At 44.5% G+C, this 25362-nt stretch overlaps 1 protein-coding gene across 1 annotated transcript in view; it reads right to left on the reverse strand.

Moving 5' to 3' along the window:
* Window positions 1–23064, reverse strand: part of PHAF1 (phagophore assembly factor 1) — a 30145-nt gene extending 7081 nt beyond the window's left edge. The window contains exons 1-9 of the mRNA XM_082711954.1: window positions 22993–23064; window positions 22743–22863; window positions 16376–16458; window positions 11573–11656; window positions 7756–7799; window positions 4359–4438; window positions 3996–4090; window positions 3262–3359; window positions 3063–3175 (exon numbers count right to left, since the gene is read on the reverse strand). Coding sequence (XP_082568080.1) covers window positions 3063–3175; window positions 3262–3359; window positions 3996–4090; window positions 4359–4438; window positions 7756–7799; window positions 11573–11656; window positions 16376–16458; window positions 22743–22806 — 661 coding nt within the window. The 5' untranslated portion in view covers window positions 22807–22863; window positions 22993–23064. The remainder of the gene's footprint in view (window positions 1–3062; window positions 3176–3261; window positions 3360–3995; window positions 4091–4358; window positions 4439–7755; window positions 7800–11572; window positions 11657–16375; window positions 16459–22742; window positions 22864–22992) is intronic.
* Window positions 23065–25362: the final 2298 nt, after the last annotated feature.

Here is a 25362-nt window from a genome sequence, read left to right on the forward strand (position 1 = left end):
ACAGACTCATTAATACTAAAAAATGACAAACCAGAAAAGTGGGAGGGTAAGAAAATCCTATTTGCTAAAAGTTTCTTCTTTGGGAAGAATCTTTAAACCCTGGCTCTAATACATTTTGGAAACAGTTCCAGTTAAACACGTACACATAGCAGTAGCTGTGGAACAACAACAGACACACCAACTCTGTGGATGGGAAGAAAAAGTGTTTTACTTCCTCCTCACCCCACATACAGCCAAGAACCAGAGGAAGACTGCATTTCCTGGTACATAATCACCTTCCCCTAACTCTGCTCAGAGCTTTATAGTTGACAAAGCTCTTTCATGTGTAACAATCCATTTGTTATACAGGGAAGACTTCAGGGATCCAACATCTGAAATAAGCTGGTACTGAATTCTTCAACTAACCCAAGAGTCTTTAGCCACAGCACATCTACACCGAGTGGCAAATAAAGGTTGTGTTTAACTAGGTCGTAGGGAAAGCGTAGCCCACGTTAACCTCTGTCTATAAATCCTGCTGCTCGGACAAGCCTGGCTGATCTACAGAACCCACCAAAAGCCCTGTCAAGCTAGACTGTATGCCCAAAGTCTCCAAGTACCGGACACCTGCAAATGTCCAAATGGGACCATAGGGAAGGCACTCGTCATGTGTGAGTCTTCTCTCTTGTCTCACCCTACCTGAAGCCTACTCAGGGGAAAAATACCTTAGTTTTAGGAGACCATTTTAGTTTCTGATTCTCTGGTGTGAATCTTCCTATAAATTATTGTGGGGACTGAGAGAGTTGAACTGACTTCCTATCTTAAAAAAAAATCCCAGTAATCCAATCAAGAAATGGGCAGAGGACATTTCTGCAAAGAAGACATCCAGTCGGCCAACAGACACATGAAAAAATGCTCCACATCACTCGGCATCAGGGAAATACAAATCAAAACCACAATGAGATATACCACCTCACACCAGTCAGAATGGCTAAAATTAACGAGTCAGGAAATGATAGATGCTGGCAAGGATGTGGAGAAAGGGGAACCCTCCTACACTGTTGGTGGGAATGCAAGCTGGTGCAACCACTCTGGAAAACAGCATGGAGGTTTCTCAAAAAGTTGAAAATAGAGCTACCTTATGACCCAGCAATTGCACTACTTGGTATTTACCCTAAAGATACAAACGTAGTGATCCAAAGGGGCACATGCACCTGAATGCTTATAGCAGCAATGTCCACAAATAGCCAAACTATGGAAAGAGCCTAGATGTCTATCAGCAGATGAATGGATAAAGAAGATGTGGTATATATACACAATGGAATACTACGCAGCCATCAAAAGAAATGAAATCTTGCCATTTGTGATGACATGCATGGAACTAGAGGGTATTATGCTTAGCGAAATAAGTCAACTGACGAAAGACAACTATCATATGATCTCCCTGATATGAGGAAGTGGAGATGCAAAGTCGGGGGTTGGGGGAGTAGGAAAAGAATAAATGAAACAAGATGGGATCGGGAGGGAGACAAACCATCAGAGACTGTTAATCTCACAAAACATACTGAGGGTTGCTGGGGGCGGTGGGGAGAGGGTGGTTGGGGAGGGTATGTGCTATGGACATTGGGGAGGGTATGTGCTATGGTGAGTACTGTGAAGTGTGTAAACCTGGCGATTCAAAGACCTGTACCCCTGGGGCTAAAAATACATTATATGTTTATAAAAAAATTTAAAAATTAAAAAACAAACAAACAAACAACATCCCAGTAGTTATACTCCATAAGGAAATATGTGAGACATAGGTTGGATAAGACAAACTACCTTTCTGCTTGCCAAAGGAAGCTCTCAATGAGTACTGGATTGGACAGTAATTTGATGAGACCCTGACTTCAAATGATTCCCCCACTCACCCTCTGAGATATGATTGCTCAGAGTGTGCTGTACAGGGTGGCAGTCAGAACTGAAGATCCCCCAGCCCTGACAGACTCCTCCTGCTGTCACTTGGGATAACTGTATCATCCTTGACTACCCTGCTGTTTCGAGCTGTGATCTTCCCAAATCACTTGACCGTCTACATCTCAATTCTCGATCTCATGTCTCTTAAACACTATAGCTCAAGTGCAACATTCTTTTAAATAGAATTTTCTGCCTTGGCTAGAAAACCACATTTTAAGAAATTTCTAACCTAGAAATTGTAAACCATCCAATTGTTCAGGAGAGTGAGCTCACAGTTTATATACCAGATTCGTCATAGTTAAGAGCCAGTGCCCTAGAAACTGATATAAGACCCCAATTTATGAACAAACACTGGCTAGACTATGAACTCCATGAAGACACAGCTTCTGTGCTGGCTCCCAGGCCAAAGATATGGCCTGTACTACTAAACATGGCCCAAGGTCCACAGTAGCTGAAAGTAGTCACATACAAGTAAATCACAAATGAGGAATGGATCCTGGAGATACCAGCCACTGAAGGCAGCAGGTTTTTGTTCACAGTCAGCAAAACTCATAGCAGGGTCTGGCCAAACCACAATTCAGCAAGTCACTACTACCAGCCTACTGAGTACTGGGCATAAAGGGTGGTAAAGGGGATGGAGCACCTGGGTGGCTCAGTCACTTGAGCATCTGACTCTTGGTTTCAGCAGAGGTTGTGATCTCAGGATTGTGGGAGTGAGCCCTGTTTCCCACTCCATGCTCAGCACGGAGTCTGTTTGAGACTCTCTCTGCCCCTCCCTGCTGCACACTCTAAAATGGGTAAATAAATCTTAAAAAAAGGAGGGGGAAAGGGAAGAGCAGACCAGTATCACAGCCCATAAGACACATCTCCAATAAATAGCCTGGGAAGCACTGCAAAACCACATAAGCACACAGAAGGCTTATGCATATGCAAGGGGGAAGCAAGGCTACTGTCATTTATTAAGATTTGCTAATGATAAAACTGTGTCTTGTCCCTTCACAAATCTAAAGGATAGCTTTAACCATAAATATCTCCGTTGTCTTGTAAAATTACCTCTAAGCATGTGGGATTTTAGACTGTCTCAACATGGATATAATGGAGAATCCAACACCCCAAAGCCAGTAACTGACCTGCAGCAAGTAGCCGAAGTCGTAAACCTGAGGGTCCAGTTCCATCTCGAAGAACATCCACACTCTCAGCATACACATTGCCAAGGAAACAGCTCAGGGGCATCACGGGAGCCCTGGAGGCAGGCACAGAATGAGCAGAGGCTTTGCCCTCCCTCCCAGGGAGCCCATGGCCCAAGAAGTTTGTGCTCCCCAAGCATACTTTGTATCCTGTAGGCTGTTTCCACTGTAGATGTACATTCGTTTCACAGTTGCCCCATGGGGTATCTGGAGAGAAGCTAGGCCGTGGGCAAAATTAGGCTGCAAACACAGGACAAAGTTTTACTAAGAGCACAGTGCAGCCCATGGGAGCCAGGAGCTGCCATTTCCCCAGCCCTCACGGGCAAGGTCAAAGCACACAGTCAAACCTGGTTCCAGGTCAATTAACTCACCCCATGCATACAGGTTCATCTTTAGTTTTACTTAATTTTTCTTTCCTTCATCAAGAAAAAATTATAGGAATGCTTTCTTTCTTTACAAAAAATGTAAGCTTTACAAACATCTATCATTTTATGACCCTAAGGATGTTGTTACCTAAAGATGAATGAAACATTTTGCTAAAAGCAATAGATAACTGAAAATCCAGAAGGGACTCTCAATCTCTAGGCCACTGAAAAAAAAGAACAGTGATTTGGAGCTTAAAGCAAGGCACAACTGAATTTCAATCTGAAAAGTGAGCCTGACCTCACTCTGCAGTGGGAAGGGCCCTGTAACTGGGAATGCCAGTTTGGGCTTTGTTCTTGCTATCAATCCCACCCACTGTACCCATCTTGGCCTCTGAAGACCTCAGAGATGAGGAAACTAAAGAAAGGCTACCTATCCAGCTTCCCCAGTAGCATCATCTGCTGTATTGCCTGGATACTGGGTGACAAATACCAGAGGAAGGGAAGGGCTAACCTCGTACTTGGGAGCCTCGGTCCAAGAGTCTAACTGAAAAGAGAAAGACAGTCCTCTGAAGTTGAGGTGGAAGAGCTGCTCAGCGGAGTTGTACACTGTGGGAATGGGGAGGAGAAAATGACATGGTTGAATGGCATCAGATGTGAACACAAACAAGCTCGGTAACAACTTCCTTGTGTTTGATTCCCAAACTGACGTACTAGGCTGAAAACAAGGGGGAGGAGCTTTCCTTCACACCCAACTATCAACCCTTAAATTCTACAGGAACCTGGCTTCAGGGTGCACTGGGGATGGTGCCACTGGCCAGGCTTATCATTATGAGCTGCGACAGAGGATGAGAGGAATCAGACAGACTTGGCTTACCTCCAGGATGGGTCGCACCGAAAGACTGGTCAATCTGCTCAATGGTGGGAGCTATGGCCTGAGAGTTGAAGTGCACTCCACTGAAAAACAAAGATGCTTCTCAAATCCCTAAAAATGGTGGCTGGAATAGTTATTTTTAAAACACAGGCAGGTGAGTTTACAAGTACGCCAAAACACAAGTTTAATTAAAGAACTTTTAAGTGAGGGATAATTAATGAAGTCAGAACAAGTCAAGTCTCCTGAGGCTGATAGACAGAATTGATCCTTAGGGCCTCCCAAGACATGTGTGGTCCTCAGGCAGTTTAGAAGGAAATTCAGTCTTAGCCCCATGGCATTTGCACTTGGATCAAGAGTGGCCACAGGAACAGAAAGTGTTAATGTGCTTTCCTAGGATGCCTACTAATAGTTTGGCTTGAAAAGGAACTTTCTTAAAAGGGGATAAACATCTTTTTTTTTTTTAATTTTATTTATTTATTTGACAGAGAGAGATTACAAGTAGGCAGAGAGGCAGGCAGAGAGAGAGAGAGGAGAAAGCAGGCTCCCTGCTGAGCAGAGAGCCCGATGTGGGGCTCGATCCCAGGACCCTGAGATCATGACCCGAGCCGAAGGCAGCGGCTTAACCCACTGAGCCACCCAGGCGCCCCAAAAGGGGATAAACATCTTAAAAGAACAGTACAGCCAAGCAAGACAGCTTATTTTCTTTCTCTCTCTCTTTCTTTCTTTCATTCATTTTTTTTTTTTTTTAAAGATTTTATTTATTTACTTGACACAGAGAGAGAGATCATAAGCGGGCAGAGAGGCAGGCAGAGAGAGAGGAGGAAGCAGGCTCCCTGCTGAGCAGAGAGCCCGATGCGGGGCTCGATCCCAGGACCTGAGATCATGACCTGAGCCGAAGGCAGAGGCCCCAACCCACTGAGCCACCCAGGCGCCCCTCTTTCTTTCATTCTTAAGATTTACTTATTTAAGAGAGAGAGAGACAGAGCAAGCAGGGAGGGGCAGAGAGAGAAAGAATGTGAAGCAGAATCCATTCTGAATACAGAGCCCCACATGGGACCCTGAGATCATGACCTGAGATGAAACCAAGAGTCCAGCGCTTAACTGACTGAGCCACCCAGGCGCCCCAAGCAGCTTGTTTTCTTAAGAGCCAGCACTCAAGGACTGGGTGAATGGTGGGACATGGAAACCATGCAAAGGGGAAACACCTGAGGGGGAGGGGCTTGGGAATGAAGAGGAGCACGTGATTTCCGATGATGAGCATGAAGATATGGCATGTATGACTTTAAGAACAATGTTTAAAGGTTAAGAATATTTTTTAAGGGCACCTGCATGGCTCAGTCAGTTGAGTGTCTGCCTTTAGCTCATGTCATGATCCCAGGGTCCTGGGACTGAGCCCTGCATGGGCCCTTTGCTCAGTGGGGAGCCTTCTTCTCCCTCTCCCTCTGCCTGCTGCTCCCCCTGCTTGTGTTCTGTCTCTTTGTCAAATAAATAAATAAAATATTTTTAAAAAAGAACATATTTTTTTAAATCAGCATAACCTGTGGAATAACTCTAGTTTTCTTTAAGATTTATTTACTCATTTGGCAGGGGGCAGAGGGAGAGGAAGAGAGAGTCTCTGCTACAGCAGACTCCACACTCATGGCTTAAACCCATAGCCCTGACACCACGACCTGAGCCGAAACAAAGAACTGGATGCTCAAGAGACTGCGGCACCCAGGCACTCTAGAATACCTCTTTTTTAACCAGGCATGGTGCTATATGCTTTGCCAGCAGTGTCTCATGTCATCTTCCTAACCTAGCAGCCACATTACTGGCTTCATTTCTCTGAAAGGAAAACAAGCTCAGAGAGGTTAAATGACTCTCCAAGGTCAAAGAGGTAACAGAATGAACACAGGGCAGGCTGACCCTGGACCCCATGCTTTTACTCACCACTAACTCTTAAGAGAGAAAAGAGAAGCTGGACCTTGAGGTACAAAGGCTCCAACAGAACTGAAAGACAAAAAGAATCTGCAGGGGCCAGTGCTGTTACACATTTGCTTTATCTACTTCTCTATTGGTAAATGCTGCTTGAGCCAGCCCCAGGAAGTGGGCCCTTTCATGCCCCCACAAAGGAGAGAGAAGCCTGTTAAAGAAGCTTACTACATGAGTATTCTGGATGCTAGCACAGTGTCTTGCCATGATGGGAGCTCAAATATTTGTTTTAGGATATAGGCTATTTCCATTTTCCTTCTAAAAAGCAGATTTTGGGGGCCCTTGGCTGAGCGTCCAACTCCTGGTTTTGGTTCGGGTCGTGATCTTGAACCTCACAGTGGGTTGCATGCTCTGTGTAGAGTCTGCTTCTCTCTTTCCCTCTGCCCCTCTCCCACCACATGTGCTTGCTCTCTCAAATAAATAAATGCAATCTGAAAGAGAGAGAGAGAGAGAGAGAGGAAGGAAGGACGGAAAGGAGGAATGGGAAAAAGGGAATGCCTGGGTAGCACAGTTGGTTAAGCATCTGATTCTTGGTTTTGGCTCAGGTCATGATCTCAGGCCTGTGAGATTGAGCCCTGGGTCAGGCTCAGCTCTCAGTATAGGGTCTGCTTAGGTCTCTCTGTCTCTCTCTCTTCTGCCCCTCCCCACTGCATGCACTCTCTCTCTCTAAAATAAGTAAATCTTGGGGCACCTGTGGCTCAATGGGTTAAAGCCTCTGCCTTCGGCTCAAGTCATGATCTCAAGGTCCTGGGACTGAGTCCTACGTCAGGGTCTCTGTTTGGTGGGAAGCCTGCTTCCCCTTCTCTCTCTGCCTGCCTCTCTGCTTACTTGTGATCTCTGTCTGTCAAATGAATAAATAAAATCTTAAAAAAAAAAAAAAAGTAAATCCTTTTATTTATTTTTTTTAAAGATTTTAATTATCCATCTGACAGAGAGAAAGAGAGCAAGTACAAGCAGGGAGGGGGTAGAGGGAGAGGCAGGCTTCCCACCTGAGCCACACAAGCACCTCAACAAATCTTTAAAAAAAAAAAAAAAAGAGGTAGATTTTTGGCCCCCAAACAGCAGTCCCTTTGGCATTCTCTTTAGCATTCACAGGCTTTGGAGTCAGACCTATGGGGGGGGGGTCGGGGGTTGGAAGCTATGACCCATAAGACAGTCACATCACCTCTGAGCTGAGGTCCTGCTTTGTTGTGAGGATTAAATGAGCTGACATATATGAAAAATGCTTTAAACGCAGCATGTCCTTAACAAGGTTTCCTTCTCTTCCCCAGAAAGCTGAGTAGGTTTGGAAGCTTGCCTGAGGAAATCATGGCACTAGGCTGTAATCCTAGAACCACTATGGATGGGAATCCTTTACTAACTTGAGGGGAATTGATAAACTTCATTTGTACCAATCCTGTGACAGATACCAGCAGGGAAGTTAACTTACCAATATTTTAACTTTACTTTAGTCAAGTCATATACTTCAATCACCTAAAAAAAAAAAAAATCAAATGTTTAAGCATTGGTAATGCTCTGCAATTGAAAAAGATTGACTAAAAAGACATTTATAGAGGGACGCCTGGCTGGCTCAGTTGGTAGGACATGTGACTCTTGATCTTCGGGTATAGTGTGAGCCCCTCGTTGTGTGTAGAGATCACTTAAAAATCTTAAAAAAAAAAAAAACATTTACAGCATAGTGAAGAGAAAAAAACTATCACTAGCTACAATTCTCTTGAAGTACTACATATTATGTTTTGTTCTCATTTTTAAATCTGGAGGAAAAACCCATACCAAACACACAGCATAACCTCTCCTTTTCCTTCTTCCAGTGATCATTCAACAGATGTCCACGGATGCTGTGGGTCAAGGTTCCTCTATCTAATCTACTACTGGGTCATACAGAGGACTGCACAAACAAAACCATGAAACCCTCCACAGAAATAAAAAATGTAGCTTAAAGGTTAAAGCTGTACCTTTGGATACTGAGCCCTCTGCCTTCTATCCCACATTTTGCTGCATGAGTAAGACCCCAAATCAAATCACTTTAAAAGCTTTAAAACACTTAGTTTACAAAACAAAAAGTTGGGGGAGGTCTATCCTGCTGGAAAAGAAGTCATATTACATTAGGTTAGGACATGTATGGCAATACTCACACATAAATCTCTCTCTACTGAAGGGCACCTGAAGAACCTCAGGACCCTTGTGTCATGTCACGGGGTTCAGCCTTGGATTAAATGCCAAGAACTCAGGACAGAGACAAAAGTACTGAATGCTCGGTCACTAGTGGAGTCAAGTAATGAGCACTATGAAGTCTATGCCATTGGTGTCAGGGGCTTGGGAGCCAGACGCATGGCTGGCTGGGGCCTGGAGAACCAGCTACTATCCTCCAGTTCGGAGTTCTGGCCTTCCCTGTGAGGAACAAGCACAGCTGGTTCAATGTCTGCCTGCCCTGAGGGCCTCTAACTAGAAGGGGTTGTGGGGCCCCGTGTGTAGAAGCATCTGGCACTGCCACAGAAAACGAGACATAACAGGCAGTTTACTCTTGGCCAGACCTTATCCCTAACTTATCCCCAACTTTGTTTAATGATCCAAACCCCGAACCACAAGCTGGGCACCTCTTCATTATAATGCAGCTATTCGGATCCTACTTGCAGCTAAGAGTAACTCCCTCTGCTGGGCCGTCACAGCACTTCAACCAACTCTTTCCTACATTACTTGCATATACTGGTCACCAGTCCCACAAAATTAAACCCTTTAGGCTTGCCTTATTAGTTCACACAGGAAAGGTACTTAAAATGTCAGACAAGCCGACTGTCAGGAAGCTAGCTACAGGCAATATGAAGCTAGAAAGCATGAAAAGAGGTTCCCTCAGAGGTCATGCAAGGAAGGACAGGGGAACAGCTGTGATTCATAAGATACCTAGTGTTCCCTTCAGAAAGCCTGTATGGTGCCAAACTGGTATGCCATTTCACCAAGGCCAGGGCCCCATGCTGGCAGAAAGCCTCAACCTTTAGCCAGAAGCCATGCTTATCTAGCAGAAGCAGGCACCCTGCCTCCCTGATTGCCATCCCTGAAGCTGGCCAATGACCCAAAACTCACGCTGTGGGGGTAGGTCTCGAGGATATTCCTTCTGTGTCACTGTCACCCACCTACCAATAATCCAAACCAACATTTTGGGTGCTTCAACCCTGCCCGTCTACTGGGAGAGCAGTGGACCAGAATTAATTAGAGGGCCCATGTAGGATAACACTTGTGGCACGAGACCCATCTTTGAGTCCTTCATGTCACCAGGAGAATCAACAAGCAGATTTGGCCCATGGAGCCTGCCTGGCCATGGGAACAAGCAACTGGGGAAGTCTGAAGTCCATGATTTACCACTGTCTGGGCTGGAAAAGGCCTTGATTTCCCCAGAGAAGCCATGACAACAGCCAAGCAGGAAAAGCAAAGAGAGGTAGCTGTAAAGGTTGAGATTTGGGAAGCCTCATCCCACAGGGCTTTGTTACAGTCAAAGGCATCAGGGAGAGGTGGATTCTTAAGTGCTCAGTTGGAAGGGCAGGCAGAAGGGGTAGGTCAAACCTGATGCTGACCAAGGGCACATGAGAATTGCTTCCTCAGTTTCCAGAGGCTCTGACAGGGCCCCAGCCCCCTCCCTCATTTCACAGGGACCCCACAGAAAGCAGAAGAGAAGGTTCTACTTATTGCCTTTCCCATTCAAATGTACTTCCCATTCCTCACAGTTCTCCGTAGTGTGCTCACACAGTTTTCTTCAGCTTTTATCACATTTATTTCCTATACCCCTCCACAAAAGCTAAGTCATTTCTATTCCCGATTTCTGTGCCACCACACACTGGTAATTTAGAGTCAAAAGCTTAGCAGAACATGCATCCTCTGTCCCTCTATTATCTCACTGGTAAACAGTATTCCTCACAAGCTTGTTAAGTTAGAAATGTATGGGAAGCACTTAGCCACGTGCCTAACCTGTACCAAGTATTCACTAAATACATGACACCATCCTCACCAGGCTGTGATTCTATGATGGGCTGCCCAGCGATCCCCCTCTTTTGTCCATTTAGGTTATTTCTGGCCTTTTATTACTATGAAAGTCCTGCTACGAAGGCGACATATGTAAAGGTAACATTACTTCCCCATGATCTTTTTGGGTTATGTTTCCTAAAGTGGACTTACCAAGCTGAGACAAATAATTCTTTGTAAAGATGTTTCTAGATTATTTCCCCCCCAATTTGTAACGAAGCCACACTAATGACCATCCTCTTTCCTTTCCCACTGTGAAACTTCTGGTCAGTGAAGACAGGATGACTGAGTCCACAAGAAGAGGCAAGGTATTTGTGGGGCTAAGAATATTCACATTTACTTTCTGATAAAACCATCATAAATGAGGCATTCTCATTTAATGTACAGATTCCTTTTCCACGTTCTGTCTTGTCTCCTTAGCAGCTCACTTGTGTTAGGATGATGAGAACTAGGAAGTACCCAAGTCTTTTGGAAAGGCACAACCTAACCAGGATAACCGCTCTGGTATGCCACTGCCCAGAGCCACATTCAACCTTGTGACTCTGAGGCATGAGTCTGGTGCCACATGACTAATCTGTGAAGCTCAAGCATTTGTAAATAGTGTATTAAAAACATCCTGGACTGAAAACAGGTGTTAGTAAACTGCCCTTGAACGGCAATTAAGACAAACCCTACACACCACTGAGTTGTTTGTTTACATATCCCGAAGGGGTTAAAGAATCAACTCATTGCTGGTGGTGCCAAGCCCTAAGCCCCAGCATTTCAGGAAGAAGAGTTCCATTTTTTCATCTTCTAAATCATACTGTCTGATCCAAGAATAAAGTAAAACAAGATACAAAAACAAGTCTTTAGGTCCTATTCTGCAGTTAGGTCCCATTTTTAGTATCCCTTTTAAGATTTGGAATAATGTGTGCCAGATAGTTAGCTCTTCTCTCGCTTTCCTTAAGTTGAATAACTTGAGTCCTGTCCCCATAGCACATTCCCCAAATCTTCAACACTTTTCCCCTTTCACCTCTGGAGCCTGGGATTGGAGACCTTCCCAGCCTCTTTCCAACCACCACAGCCCACCCCCCAGCTTCCCTCTTTTTAGGGGAACAGGCACAGCTTCAGTCCCCTAGACTGTGGTAGACTGAATCACAGGAGTCTACTCTGACTCATTAGTTTCAGAAACATCCCACAATAGCACCTCTTAATCAGCCTGACAGGCAACTTCAGCTGTCATTCATAGTTACCTTAAGTCTCTGATTGAAAGCATCAAACAGCAGTTTGATCCCGTCCTGAGTCAGGTTAAGGATGAGGTCATGGCTTAGAGGAGACTGAAAAACAAAAAATAAAGCATACTGAACAATTTACTCAACAGCAACTACTGAAAACCTTGCAAATCTAAATGCAATGCACAGGGATTATGGAAGTGCAGAGATCCCCACCCTCGCCCAACAAACTGTTGTGTAAATGCAGTGTCCTCTGCTTCCTAATACTGGATGAAAAGAGCCTCTTTCTTCTAGGCTTTGAGCAGTAATACCTAAGGGAAAGGGCCAAGATTTTATGTGAATATACAGGCCTTTTTTTTTTTTTTTTTTTTTTTTTGAAGGTCTGGGGTCCACATCTATACAGCCTGGGTTTATCTATCAAACCCACAGAGCAATCAGTGAGGAACACAGACTGGGTAAAAGGGCCTTGCTAGGACTCAAATCTGTCAGGTGATGTTCAATGCATGTCAGCTGAACCTATGTCCATTCACTTCCAGGCTGTTTGTGCCATCCACAGGAAATATGTTCTATACTTTGACTGCTTTAAGCCATATTCCAAGACAAAAAAACACCTTGTGCTGTTTATATATGAAATGACACCTTACTCTTTCTTTCCCTCACCCCACCATCCCATATCACATGTGCTTCCTTCTGAAAAGTCCAAATCTAAGATCTAAGGAGTCGTATTTCTACATTTGCCCCTTCTGAGTCCTGGGGGAAGGGGAGCAGCAGCACCAAGCGGTGGACAGAGCCGGCCTTGAGTACTGGTTAGCTGGTGACCTTAAGTGACTCTCAACACTTCTCTGAGCTCTAGTTTCTTCATGGGAATACCATCATCCCTTCCCCCAGGGTTGTTGTGGGAACAGAGATAGTAGGTCTAGACAGCAGGAGACAGGGCACCAAGCACAGCACTTAGCATACAGTACTCTTTCATCAAGTCTGCATCACCACCCTGCTTCTGCTCCAATGCAGTCAATTCAAGGTCTTGACATCTGAAGCCATTTCACAGCCCTGAAACAAGCTGGCCAGCAGAAAAAAAAACCCCCAACATCCAAAACCTTGCCCCTCCTTTAAACTGGCATATAGCCCTCAAAAGAGTTTAGAAGTTTTTTTAATAGAGCCTCCCAAGGTAGGCACAATGAATGACGGAAGTGTGGCTGTCAGAGACAGATATGTAGGCTGCAAGGCCAGGTGTCACTGGCGTCGGCCTCACTGTGAAAATTCTCTCCAGGGACGCCTGGGTGGCTCAGCTGGTTAAGCGTCTACCTTTGGCTCAGGTTGTGATCCTAGGGTCCTGGGATCGAGCCCCACCTTGGGCTCCCTGTTCAGGGGAGAGCCTGCTTCTCCCTCTTCCTCTGCCACTCTTTAAAACGAATCTTGTAAAGCAAAGCAAAGAAAATAAAAGAAAAAAAAATCTCTCCAAAGAGCCTTCTGTGATTAGCTCAGACTGTTCCCTTCTACCCCAATGATCTTCACAAGGTAGCAGGCCCAGTTGGCACCACCATGCCTGGCAAACTAGAAGAAAGAATGTTGTAATTTTCCAGGAGGTACGTATGAATGTCTAAAACCATCAGGTGTCAATCAAGATAGTACAAAAATGAACTCTGACCTTAGGTCACTTATTCTCAACCCAGAACACATTTCTGAGAGGGCTACTCCACGGCAGTAAGCAGGATGAAGCAGTATTATAGCATCCTTCAAGATCCTTGCTTGGAGGAGGAATGATGGGAGGATATCAATTTTCTTACACTCTCCCAAGAGCTGATCATTTTTCTCCCAACATCGTGACAATTCAGGACATAACTAGATAATTTTCAAAAGCAAGCAATTTATCCTCACAACCATTATTTTATTAGTATTTTATATCTCCAGAACCAAAGTATACCTTTACCATATGATGTTTAAGCAGTCCCTTCCAGTGACCCAGAACTATACAGTCCTCCACATGAAACAGTTTGGTAAAGCTGTTAACTCTTCGTTAATGCTTTTCCCCCTAAGAAAGATAGGACCTACTTGATATATACATTTAACTTCCAAGGTGTGATATGCTAGGGATAAGAAGATATTTCTGAAACATCTATTGGGGCCAAACTATTCTTCACACTTGATGGGAGCAAGGAGACAGATGGGAAAGGAAGGGAAGGAGGTGCAGAGGAGGACGGGACCCAATTTAAGAAGCACATCAGAGCTCTGAGCCACCACCTCTTCTTGATCCTCATCAAAAGGTTATTCTATTCTAGGGTGCCTGGCTGGCTCAGTCAGAGGAGTATGAGGCTGTTGATCTTGGGGTCATGAGTTTGAGTCCCACAATGAGTGTAGAGATTACTTAAAATAAAAAAAGATTACTCTATTACAAGAAAACTATATCCACATTACAGAAGGAGAACCAGACTGGTTAATAACTTGCCAAAGTTGCATGGCTAAGAAATAGGAAGAGCAAGGATCCGAACCATGGACTCAAAAACCCATGTTTTCTAACTGATGCCAGTTGCTTAGAAGATATCAGAGGAAATGAGCTCAAAGCTAAAACTACTATGTGTACCTAAAGATTGGAACAACAGACAACAAAGGTGGTGAAATAAGAAATAAATTTCATTCTAAAAAATTAATTAATTAATTAATTAATTAAAATTAATTAAACCAGGGTGCCTGGATGGCTCAGTGGGTTAAAGTCTCTGCTTTCGGCTCAGGTCATGATCTCAAGGTCCTGGGATCGAGCCCCACATTGGGCTCTCTGCTCAGCGGGGAGCCTGCTTCCCTTCCTCTCTCTGCCTGCCTCTCTGCCTACTTGTGATCTCTGTCAAATAAATAAATAAAAATCTTTAAAAAATGAATTAAACCTATTTTCAAATGCATCTAATTTGGGGGTGCTCAAATCTGATTTCACTGAATATGCAGGAGCTATATGCTCAAGAAGCAAGCCTATTATTCCTGTTTGGATGGTTGCTAATTGTCATGAGTAATTCCCTCATGGTCTAACACTGAAAGTCAGAGTAGGTTAGCGATCATCTGAGAGCGATCAATAGGAAAAGTCACCATCCTTCACTTTATAAATGAGAAAACACTGACACTGTGGCTCAAGGAACCTCTTGGTCCACTCTTAGAAGTCTCTTATTCCATGGCAGGCACCACAAGTATATCTAAACTCTTGCTTGGAGATTATGCATTCCCTGTCTCAGGAAGACCCTTTCTATAGTCTCTCTCTCACTAGGCTGCAAGAGGAGTACTGCACTGCAGAATAATGACTAGATATTGATGAGAGGCTCAACCTTGACACTAGGCCAAAGTGGACAGCCTCACAGAATCTCATTCACCTCTAATCCACAACATTCTTCACGTCAAAAATAAACAGTCATGTGCTTTAGTATCTGAAACTAATTAGAACAAAGGGAACTAAAATGATCAAAATGGTACTCCAAAGGTCTCAGAGAAGTGAGTGAGGACACCCTATAGCATGTATAGGCTCAAAACTATTTATTCCCTGGGGTGCCTGGGTGGCTCAGTCCATTAAGCATCTGCCTTCAGCTCAGGTCATGATCCTAGGGTCCTGGGATCAAGTCCTATATCAGGCTCCCTGCTCAGCAAGGAGGCTGCTTCGCCCTCTGCCACTCCCCCTGCTTATGCTCTCTCTGTCAAATAAATAAAATACTTAAAAAACCAAAACAATACAAACATCTTTATTCCCTGAAATTTGTGATATATGGGGTACCATAAAGGTTGCTCCACACCGCAATACATGGTCTGTGTCACAGAAGAATCACAGGTTTCAGAGAGTTCAGTAGAAGGTAGATTGTATTTTTAGAGTGATAAATAATCTTATTTCTAAAAGCCCATAAAAAATAGTTTCTAACTTTACATATAAAACCAAGTACAAAAAATCCTGATGATCAGAAAGTACTCTGGTGTAACATATACATTCTTTCTAGAAATGGAAAAGGTCTTTGTAGATACATGTAACATTTTATAATAGGGGTTAATTCCTGGCACAACCGACCAACACTTAATAGAGACCACCATAAATCAGACCAAAAAAAAGCAAAATATGAACTATGTCCTTAATTTGGAGCCAATATTTTGATATATGATCTCATGTATCAGATCATTCTCACTAAAGTAGTGAGCTACACCTGCTTCTTTTCAAGTCTGGAGTGCTCTGCTGGCTAGAAATTTGTATTCAACAACTTTGAACACAAACCAATCAACACAGCAGAAAAGATTATTTTAAATAAAAAAGTGGAGGGCGCCTGGGTGGCTCAGTGGGTTAAGCCGCTGCCTTCGGCTCAGGTCATGATCTCAGGGTCCTGGGATCGAGTCCCGCATCCGGCTCTCTGCTCAGCAGGGAGCCTGCTTCCTCCTCTCTCTCTCTCTCTGCCTGCCTCTCTGCCTACTTGTGATCTCTCTCTGTCAAATAAATAAATAAAATCTTTAAATAAATAAATAAATAAATAAATAAGTGGAAGACAAGCATCCTAGAAGACAAGACAGTCTCAGAGGTGATCTCCCACTGAAATGTCCCTGTCTAAGGACCAGTTGGTAAGTCAAAACACATAAAAAAAAAATAGCAGTTATTATTGCTCTTCCAAACCCGGCAGCACTAGATTATCAAGATGAAAAGTTTCAGAATTGAAGAAAATGTACTTGGGAACTGACTAGTATTAGAGATTCTCCCATTCAAACACAATGACCAAGCAATCTCTGCCAGTCTGCCTCTCCCAGAGCATCAGCCTCTGGAGGTGACTCACGATGAGGAATGCTATTTCAGTAAACAAAGCAGCTACCACTCACCTGTTCACTGTAGAGAACCTGGACATTTTTGATGATGCGACAGTGCTTCTGAAGAATGGCTACTGCCTGAGCCAGAGGCATTCCTGAAATAAAGCAAGGACACCTGTGTGGTTACTTGGGCTATCCATTTACTGACATCTATCTTCATAATAGGCATCAGTCCCTGCAGTAAAGCCTGGGATGGGAGGTGGGGGCCACCAAGGTCTATACACGTATGAGTAAATAAAAGTTCAGTAAGCAGCAAGGGCTAGAATAAAGTCAGCAGCAAGCACTAAGGGAACAAATGGGTTGTGAATATACAAAAGAGATTCTTGGAAATGAGAAGTACTGCACTGATCCCAAAAGATCCCAAAGGATCCCAAAGGACTCAGAGAAGGCAATGTCAGCATGAACTAAAGAACAATGAGAAAAGTACAGTCTACATGACTTGCTTTGGAGACCAAGGTTCTGGTTATCCTTCTACCATGAATTACATATAACGTAGGGCAGGTTCCTTCATCTCTTTCTTTCTGGCATGTTTCCTCATCTCTCAAATGAAGAGTCTACAGAAGCACATGACTTATAAGGGCTCATTTAAAAAGTTAAAAATCATACATCTATCAGAACCAACTTAATTTACTAAGGATTTCACTGGATCCTTACTCATCAACCCACAAATCCTCTAAGTCTTAATACTTGATTTTTGAACTCATGGCCCACTATAAACAAATTTATATATGCCAATTTAAGAAATCCCAACAATACCTCCAAGATCCCAGGGACTACCAAAAAGTATGTTTTCAGAGTACATTACATTTCAAACAAGAAGAAACTTACAGAGAGACAATCCAAAACAAGTCCCAGACAAAATCCAAAATCAAGACTCACAGTTTTATGAATTCAAGGACAGTGTGTGTTATTCACCATTCTCTTGATCCCCAACACCCAGCACAGGGTTGACCACCTGGTGGCTGTTGGATAAATATTTATTCAGCCACACTGATGTACAAAGGAGTAGGTAGTAAGAGAAAGGGAGAAGGAGGGACCACCATATGACCTCAGGTAAACACAGTGGCTCACATTCAAGATCAGTTTCCTCTGATTCTAGGAGAGATGTGCAGAAAAGACCTTACACACAAATAATAGACAGTTATAAAAACACATGATCTATTTATATTTAAACAATGATCTAACCTTGGCTTCATTTGATGGTCCATTCTACAGTTTGAAGAAAGTTAGAGAAACCAGATCTTAACATAAGGCACTTTCCAGCCTTCTATAACATAGAGCCTGGTACAAAGTAAAGGCTTAATAAATGTTTGTTGACAATATGAACAAACTGCACACATCACTCAGCTCTGCCACTCCTGAAATGGAGGAGCATCTATGCTGTCTCTCCCAAAAGGACTGGGAAAACATCCATGTGTTAGGTGCCCACTTAGGTGCTGAGGAATAGAAGGCCACATGGCTTCTCTAGCCCACATGGCATAAATCAGTTTCTCAAGGGAGGATTCTTTTCCAATTAACCACATCAAATCCATAGCCTTGGAATCCTTGGGTCCTCAGGTCCTGAGTCACTTGGGGGAGGAACTCATCTGGAAGAGACAAAGCAGCTACAATGGCCAGTTGTCACACAGCTATTGATAAAGGAAAGCTAAAAGTCCTCTAAAGGGAACCAAACATATGTACAGCAAAGAAACTAGAGTACTGTCCTACTTCTAACAGAGCTACCTAGCCCAAGAAAGGGTATGTCAACCTTCTAAACTGTATACATCCTATGTTTTATAGATCTCATCATTTACCTTATAACCCTTCAAGAGTTTCCCACTACAGGGCAATAAAACTCAAACAACATGCCATCACCTAAAGTTCTTGAATATTCTGGATCTTGTCCACCTCCATCTTTCTTTCCACTGCTCATCGTGCCTCCCTTTGTTCCCGGCACATGTCAAACTCTTTCCTACCTTATGTCTCTGTGCTAGCTCAGACTCTGCTGGAATGTTCTTCCCATAGTTGGTTTCTTCTCATTCTTCAGCTCTTGATTCTCATCTCACTTCCCCAACTGCCTTAGCTAATAAAGCCCCCCATTCAGCTTATTTATCTGTTAGTCTCCTCTATACCCTGAGGACAGAACCACTATCTATCTTACTCACTGCTATATCCCCAGCACCCAGTCACTGTGCCTGGCACAAAGTAGGTGGTCCCATGTGTTTGTTGAACCTTGATTGAGTGAAACAAAGCAATTAGGGGACATGTAAATCCTGTACCATAGACCCTAGTGACCACTCTCTCATTCCGAGCACTCTCATTCTGTCTCTAAACACACACACACACTGTCTTTCTTGCTGTTCCCCTAACTTTCCCAGGTCTCTATGATGGGCAATGTTTCCTTCTGCCTATCCCTCATTCACTCATCCAACCAACCACCTGGTTTCTGACTTACATCTCAATCTGTTTTCTATATAAATCTAAAGGCAAATAAAAAGTAGACAGATTAACAGTAACTCTTCATCATCTTTTCTTTCTTTTTTTTTTTTTTTAAAGATTTTATTTATTTACTTGACAGAGAGAAATCACAAGTAGATGGAGAGGCAGGCAGAGAGAGAGAGAGAGAGGGAAGCAGGCTCCCCGCCGAGCAGAGAGCCCGATGCGGGACTCGATCCCAGGACCCTGAGATCATGACCTGAGCCGAAGGCAGCGGCTTAACCCACTGAGCCACCCAGGCGCCCCTCTTCATCATCTTTTCAATCTCAGTTCTCCACTGTATTCTGGGTCTTAATACCTCTAATATCTACCCAGTCACTCAAGCCAGAAGCCTCTAGATTCCTTTTCCACCTCCCCAAATCTAGTCTCTTTCTTCCTAAACCCATGTCCACAACACACTTCTCTAACCTTCACTTCACCTTCTTTTTCCTTGGACCCCAAAGTCCTTGGTAGTATTCCAGGCAGCTACCACTATAGAGCACTGGGAATTTGGAAAACCCATTTTTTCTTCCATTAGTGTATCACGCTCTAATTATAATACCAAACTGGTTATAGTTCCCTACACACACAATCTTTCCCACTGTTTCATTTTGTTTTGAATTTGACTGGAAAATTCTTATCTATAGAGACATTGTAGAGAGAAACCTGGCAGATTTCTTTTTTCTTTTTTCTTTTTTTAAATTTAGATTTTATTTATTTATCAGGGGGGGAGGGTGGAGAGAGAGCACAGGCAGACAGAATAGCAGGCAGAGGCAGAGGGAGAAGCAGGCTCCCTGCCAAGCAAGGAGCCCGACGTGGGACTCGATCCCAGGACGCTGGGATCATGACCTGAGCCGAAGGCAGCTGCTTAACCAACTGAGCCACCCAGGCGTCCCCCTGGCAGATTTCTGATTGGGCTTTCCTGGTGCTCACTGGCTCCAGGAATGGTACTGACTACTGTAAGTAGAAAAAAAGCCCTCCCTGAATCTCCAGGTCAGGTCAAGTCTTTTCTCCCCTTCCAAAGCACCCTATACAACCTCCACCTCATTTTAATAAAATGTACTATTGCTGTAATCCTTCCCTCACACGAAACTCTTCAGGGAACATGACCATTTCTTATTCACTTTTTGATGTTTGTAAGCAGAGTCCACAGAGGTATATATGCTACCTTCAATGGAGTGAGCCTTCAGCTTCTCTAGAACAATTCAGATACATGCACCCACACCAATACATTCTCCAAGTCTTACTGAAAACATTCCAAGTTTGTACTATCTTTATTCACTCACTAGTCAAGCCATCAGTGGCATTTTCAGCGATTCCTCTTTGCCTAGGTTTTCCTGCCCCTGTGTTGTTGCCATTTCCCTAATCTCCCCAAATCACACAAAGGCCAGGAGGGCAGCCAAGAAGCTGGATGCAGCTCCCCACTGCGATGCCAAGCAGAAGATGGCAAGGGCTAGATGCATCTGCATTTGCAGAGATTCCAAAAAGAACAGAGACAAAGCTGAGCCAACTGTCAGAAGGGCAGAGCGGTGGGAAGCAGTATCTCCCTGTTCAGGTACCGACTTTTCATCATCTCTACCTTTCTGAGCCTGTTCCTCATCTGGCAAATGGAGATTACACTGTTGGGTTGTGGTGACTTTAGTTAAGTACTGCCTGGTTCTCTGGCCTAGGAAGGTAATTCTAAAGCACAGATCCACTTCTTAGACCTATTTGTACCTATCAGCTCCAACTGCAGTTTAGATATGTTGAGGGTTGGGGAGAAGACTGACAGAGGGAAAAATCTTTTTCTTCCTTTTTTTTTTAACCTGAGGAAGTTAAAATAATCATAATCTTTCAGGAAGACATGCTTTAAAACTGTAGATTTTTTTTTTAAAAGATTTTACTTTTAAGTAATCTCTATACCCAAGGTGGAGCTTGAACCTACTTGAGATCAAGAGTCACATGCTTTACCAAGTAAGCCAGCCATAGGCCCCTAGAAATGCAGACTTTTAAGACCCACAAGAAAATCATTAAAACCAAGCCACCTCTATGAGGTTTCCCTCAAAGTTCAATTCTGGGCCACTCTACAGAAATATTCTTTTCACTGTTGTTGTCATTTAGATATTCAGACAGTTTGAAGGAAGTACCCAAAACCTTGACTTCTGGAAACTGGCAAAGTTAGAAGTAGGTGTTAAGGTATCTAAATAACAGGTGACAGAAGAACCCTTGCTCTTCCACCCAGCTTTTTTTAAAAATTAAAATCCTGGGGCGCCTGGGTGGCTCAGTGGGTTAAGCCGCTGCCTTCGGCTCAGGTCATGATCTCGGGGTCCTGGGATCGAGTCCCGCATCGGGCTCTCTGCTCAGCAGGAGCCTGCTTCCTCCTCTCTCTCTCTCTGCCTGCCTCTCTGCCTACTTGTGGTCTCTCTCTGTCAAATAAATAAATAAAATCTTTAAAAAAAAATTAAAATCCTGGTCTCAAGTGACATTCTTTTTATTTTTATTTTAAGTAAACTCTACCCACCAATGTGGGTCTGCAGCTCCCAACTCCTGAGGTCAAGAGTTACATTCTCTATTGACCAAGCCAGCCAGCCATCCCTCAAATGACATTCTAATCACACCTTTCTGCCAAGAGACTCTACCACTGAGATCCACAAACTAGATGTATCATCAAGCACAGTTTGAAGCTATGGTTGTGGTTCTCTTCCCTGTGAAGTACTGGTATGAGAAGCTGTTAGTAGGAGAGGTTCTTAAATAGAAGGCAAACAGTATCAGCATATGAATGAGTCTGGAGGCAAATATATCACTGGCCTCCCAATCAAGTTCTTGGTGCTTCACAAGAGGCCAAACTGTTTTATACCAGCTAAAACTTTGAGACGAACTCTGCAGGAGTGGTGTAATTTATGAGAGAAACTGCCTAAGACCTCTCCATAAAACTGGCTCCTATAACCTAGAGGCTTGTAGTTCAGTTCGTTCATGGAGACACGGAGCACCAGCATGGTCCTACCAGCATCTATTGTGCAGTTACTCATCTAGCCTGTCTCCACTGAAAAGAGTCCTCAGATTCAAGGATGAGCTATAGCCCAAACAAGCAGGTCACTCAGTCCAGCAGCCCAAATTAGTGGGGCAGAAGGTGAAGTGTGCACAAAAAATAACACCAACACCTGCTCCATACCTCCTTTGCCTAGGTGCTACACTAGAGTCAGCGGATGCACATACTTGTATATATAAAGGTAGTGAAGTTGGGAATAGTTAATACTGGGCCAAACTGCGTTTTACACAAACTAAATGTTACTCTCCTTGAATTCTTATTTCATTAAACCTTCAACTCTCTCTGCTGAGGTCTGGGTTTAGGATCACACCACACATCGACCACATTAAAAACGAGAAGGAAACAAGTCACAAGTTCCTTGAATACACAAACTCTTCTCACCTCCCTTGACTAGATCCCTAACATGTGATTAAGGATCTGACCCTAGCTTTCCCCTACAGACGAGGGAACCCACAGCCCAGAAAAGCAAAACGCGACCGACTACTGCAGCGTTTAAGGGTGTCAGTCACTTCTTAGCTATTAAATCTGTAAAATGGAAATAGGAAAAACAACAGGACGGACCCTCAGACCCCAAGGAGGCATACTCGAGATAATTACGCACAGAAGCAGGGTCTGGCCTTGACAAGTGTCTGGGGAGTGTCGGCCATTGTTGTTATTATTTCTACTGTACCACTGCCCCAGAAGAAGCTCTTCTGAAGCCTGAAGCGAGGGCGTCAAGGCCAGGACAAGCGACAGACTGGCGGGTCTGGCCGGTAGGAATGGGTAACTTAGTGCCCGGAGCCCGAAGAGGCGAGAAGCAGCGGGCTCAGGGAAATAAGGGGCAGAGACCAGAAACAGGAAAGGCCTGGAGGGAAGTAAAAGGCAAAGCAAGGTCCTGAAGTAGGACCCCAGACTCACCCAGCGTGAATTCCCATTGCTCGTTCCCCAGAGAACGTTCGGGCACCACCTCCAGATCCAGCATTGGTTCAGCTTGCCGGGCCGGGGCGGCCTCCCTGCAGCAACGCAGACGGGACCGAAGCTGGGGAGACAAAGCAGCGACTGATCTGCCGTCCCCGCTGGCCTGGCTGTCCGCCTACTCCTTGACCACCGGCAGCACCAGCCCAAAACCACACCTCAGGTCAGCAGAGCTCAGCTCTGCTCAGCTCACCTCACCGGTAGCAGCCTCAGCAGCAGGGACAGCGGCCGCAGCCGAAGCGTCTGCCGCAAAACTGGCGTGCGGCGTCGTAAAGCGTGGTGGGGGCGGGGCTAAGGCGGAATTTCAATCGCGGAGCGGTGGGGAGGGAGGAGCTCAAGGCGGAGTCAGGCACGCGCGAAATGCTGTGAAAGTCCGATCCAAGGCTGAGGGAAAACAGTACCGCCCAGAAGGGTGGGCACTGGTGGGAAGGGGCTTCCGTACTCCGTGAAACCTCACATTTGCACGCCACACTGCACACATTTCACATGTCTACACAAGGATGTGCATACCACGTAACACACAAATGTGACGTGTTATGTAAATCCGTCTGCCCTCTGCACGTACGTACGTCCCACTCACATTCACTGGGTGCACAAGTTCCGAGGTGCGTCTGAGGCCCAGCGGGGAGGGAAGACACCGACTTCCAAGTGAGTGCGGAATGTACTCGAGTGTTTGCGTAGGAACGCGGGGAGCTGGGGGAGAGTAACAGGTAGAATGGGGAGCAGCTAGGCCAGACCTCCGGTGACCAAGTCCAGATGTGTACAGCCCCCGGGGGCCGGTATCCACAGAGATCGTTGGCAGCCGCTCAGCCTCCAGTGAGTTTGCTTTGCCGCCAATGGTGTGTGGTCTTGACCAAACCTCTGGTGCCCTTTGTGGCTCATTCTCCTCTACAGGTCGGAAAAGGGGCTCCTCTAGCCTGTTCAGCCTGAGCTTTTGGCCCATGGCCTGGGGCACTGAAAAACTAAAAGGCAACCAGACTTCTTTCAGAGCCAAGCCTTCATGGAAGCCGACTCTGGATTCTCAAAACGATCCTGAGATGTCAGATTATACCTCACTTTACAAGTGAAGAAAATGAGGCCCAGAGATGTAAATGGCCTTGTGGTCCTCAGTGGTGGAACCCAAGTTCTTTCCATTGGCAGAATGGAATCCTTCCTTGGAGGAAGGATTTTAGCTGGGGAGAGAATGACATGCTAAATTCTCAAACTGGTTTGGTAGGAATGTAACTTGGGAGGCTCATCAAAACTTGAAGTCACTGCTACTGGCAGTAAAACAACACAGAGAAGGATGTCCATTGCCACATCATATGCCCAAACAATAGAACTGAGTCACTGAGATGTCCATCAGTAGGGAAGTGGCTGACCAAAGTGTGATATGTGTAATAGAACACGTTTAAAAATCAAAGTATATCCCTGTATGCTAATGCGGAAGGAGTGCTAACAGAAAAAAGTTAGGTGTAAACTGTATAGTATACAAAAACAGAAATAAAAGAAACATTGTCCATACCAAAAGAACCTTTCTGGAAAGATTAAAAAAAAAATACCAGTGATACCTAATACAGGGAGTTTATATGTGGATGGGATAGGTTTAGGATAGGTTAGCTGGGCATCTGGCCTAAATAGCATAGGATAGACCTAGAAAGAAATCTAGCATTGATGAGGAGTAATCTTAGTCGATCTAAAAAATGTTTGAATTGAACTCAAATCCAACCAGACTAGGACTGGTTCTTATATAACAAACAAACAAACAAACAAACACCTAGAGGGACTTATTGCTGGTGAACAAAGAGGTTGGGATTAGGTCATGTGGGGGTTTGGGAGAGGAAAGACAAAGAACAAAGAAAGCCACACTGGATAACAACATGAAAAAAATTTTTAGTCTGGAAAATCCAAGTAACAGGAAGAACAAGTGTCGGTAAGCCTGTAAGAAATTTCCTTTTGGTTGTGGGGGAGGGTGCCTGGGTGGTTCAGTTGGTTGAGCAGGCGACTCTTGATTTTGGATCAGGTCATGATCTTGGGGTCATGAGATGGGGCCTCACCAATCTCTGCTTGAGATTCTCTCCCTCTGTCCCTCCAAGTGCTCTCACCTCCCTCTGTAAATTAATAAATAAATAAGATCTTTAAAAAAAAGGGGGGCGGGGCAGAAACTTTAGAATGGAAGCTGGAGGGCGCCTTGGTGGCTCAGTGGGTTAAGCCGCTGCCTTCGGCTCAGGTCATGATCTCACGGTCCTGGGATCGAGTCCCGCATCGGGCTCTCTGCTCAGCGGGGAGCCTGCTTCCTCCTCTCTCTCTCTGCCTGCCTCTCTGCCTACTTGTAATCTGTCTGTCAAATAAATAAATAAAATCTTTAAAAAAAAAAAAAAGAATGGAAGCTGGAGGTCAGCAGGGGGAGCTCTGACATCCTACTCCTGGCGATGGATTGCATATGCAATAGGATCCACATTACCATAACTAACATTTTACTGATGGGCCAGGTCGATGCAATGTTTCCTCCTTTCTAGGGAACAGCCCAGCCAATGAAACAATGTCACAACTCAGCCAATGAAAAGCCACAATACTTTGAACT

This window comes from Mustela nivalis, assembly GCF_964662115.1.
Source record: "Mustela nivalis genome assembly, chromosome: 18".
NCBI lineage: Eukaryota > Metazoa > Chordata > Mammalia > Carnivora > Mustelidae > Mustela > Mustela nivalis.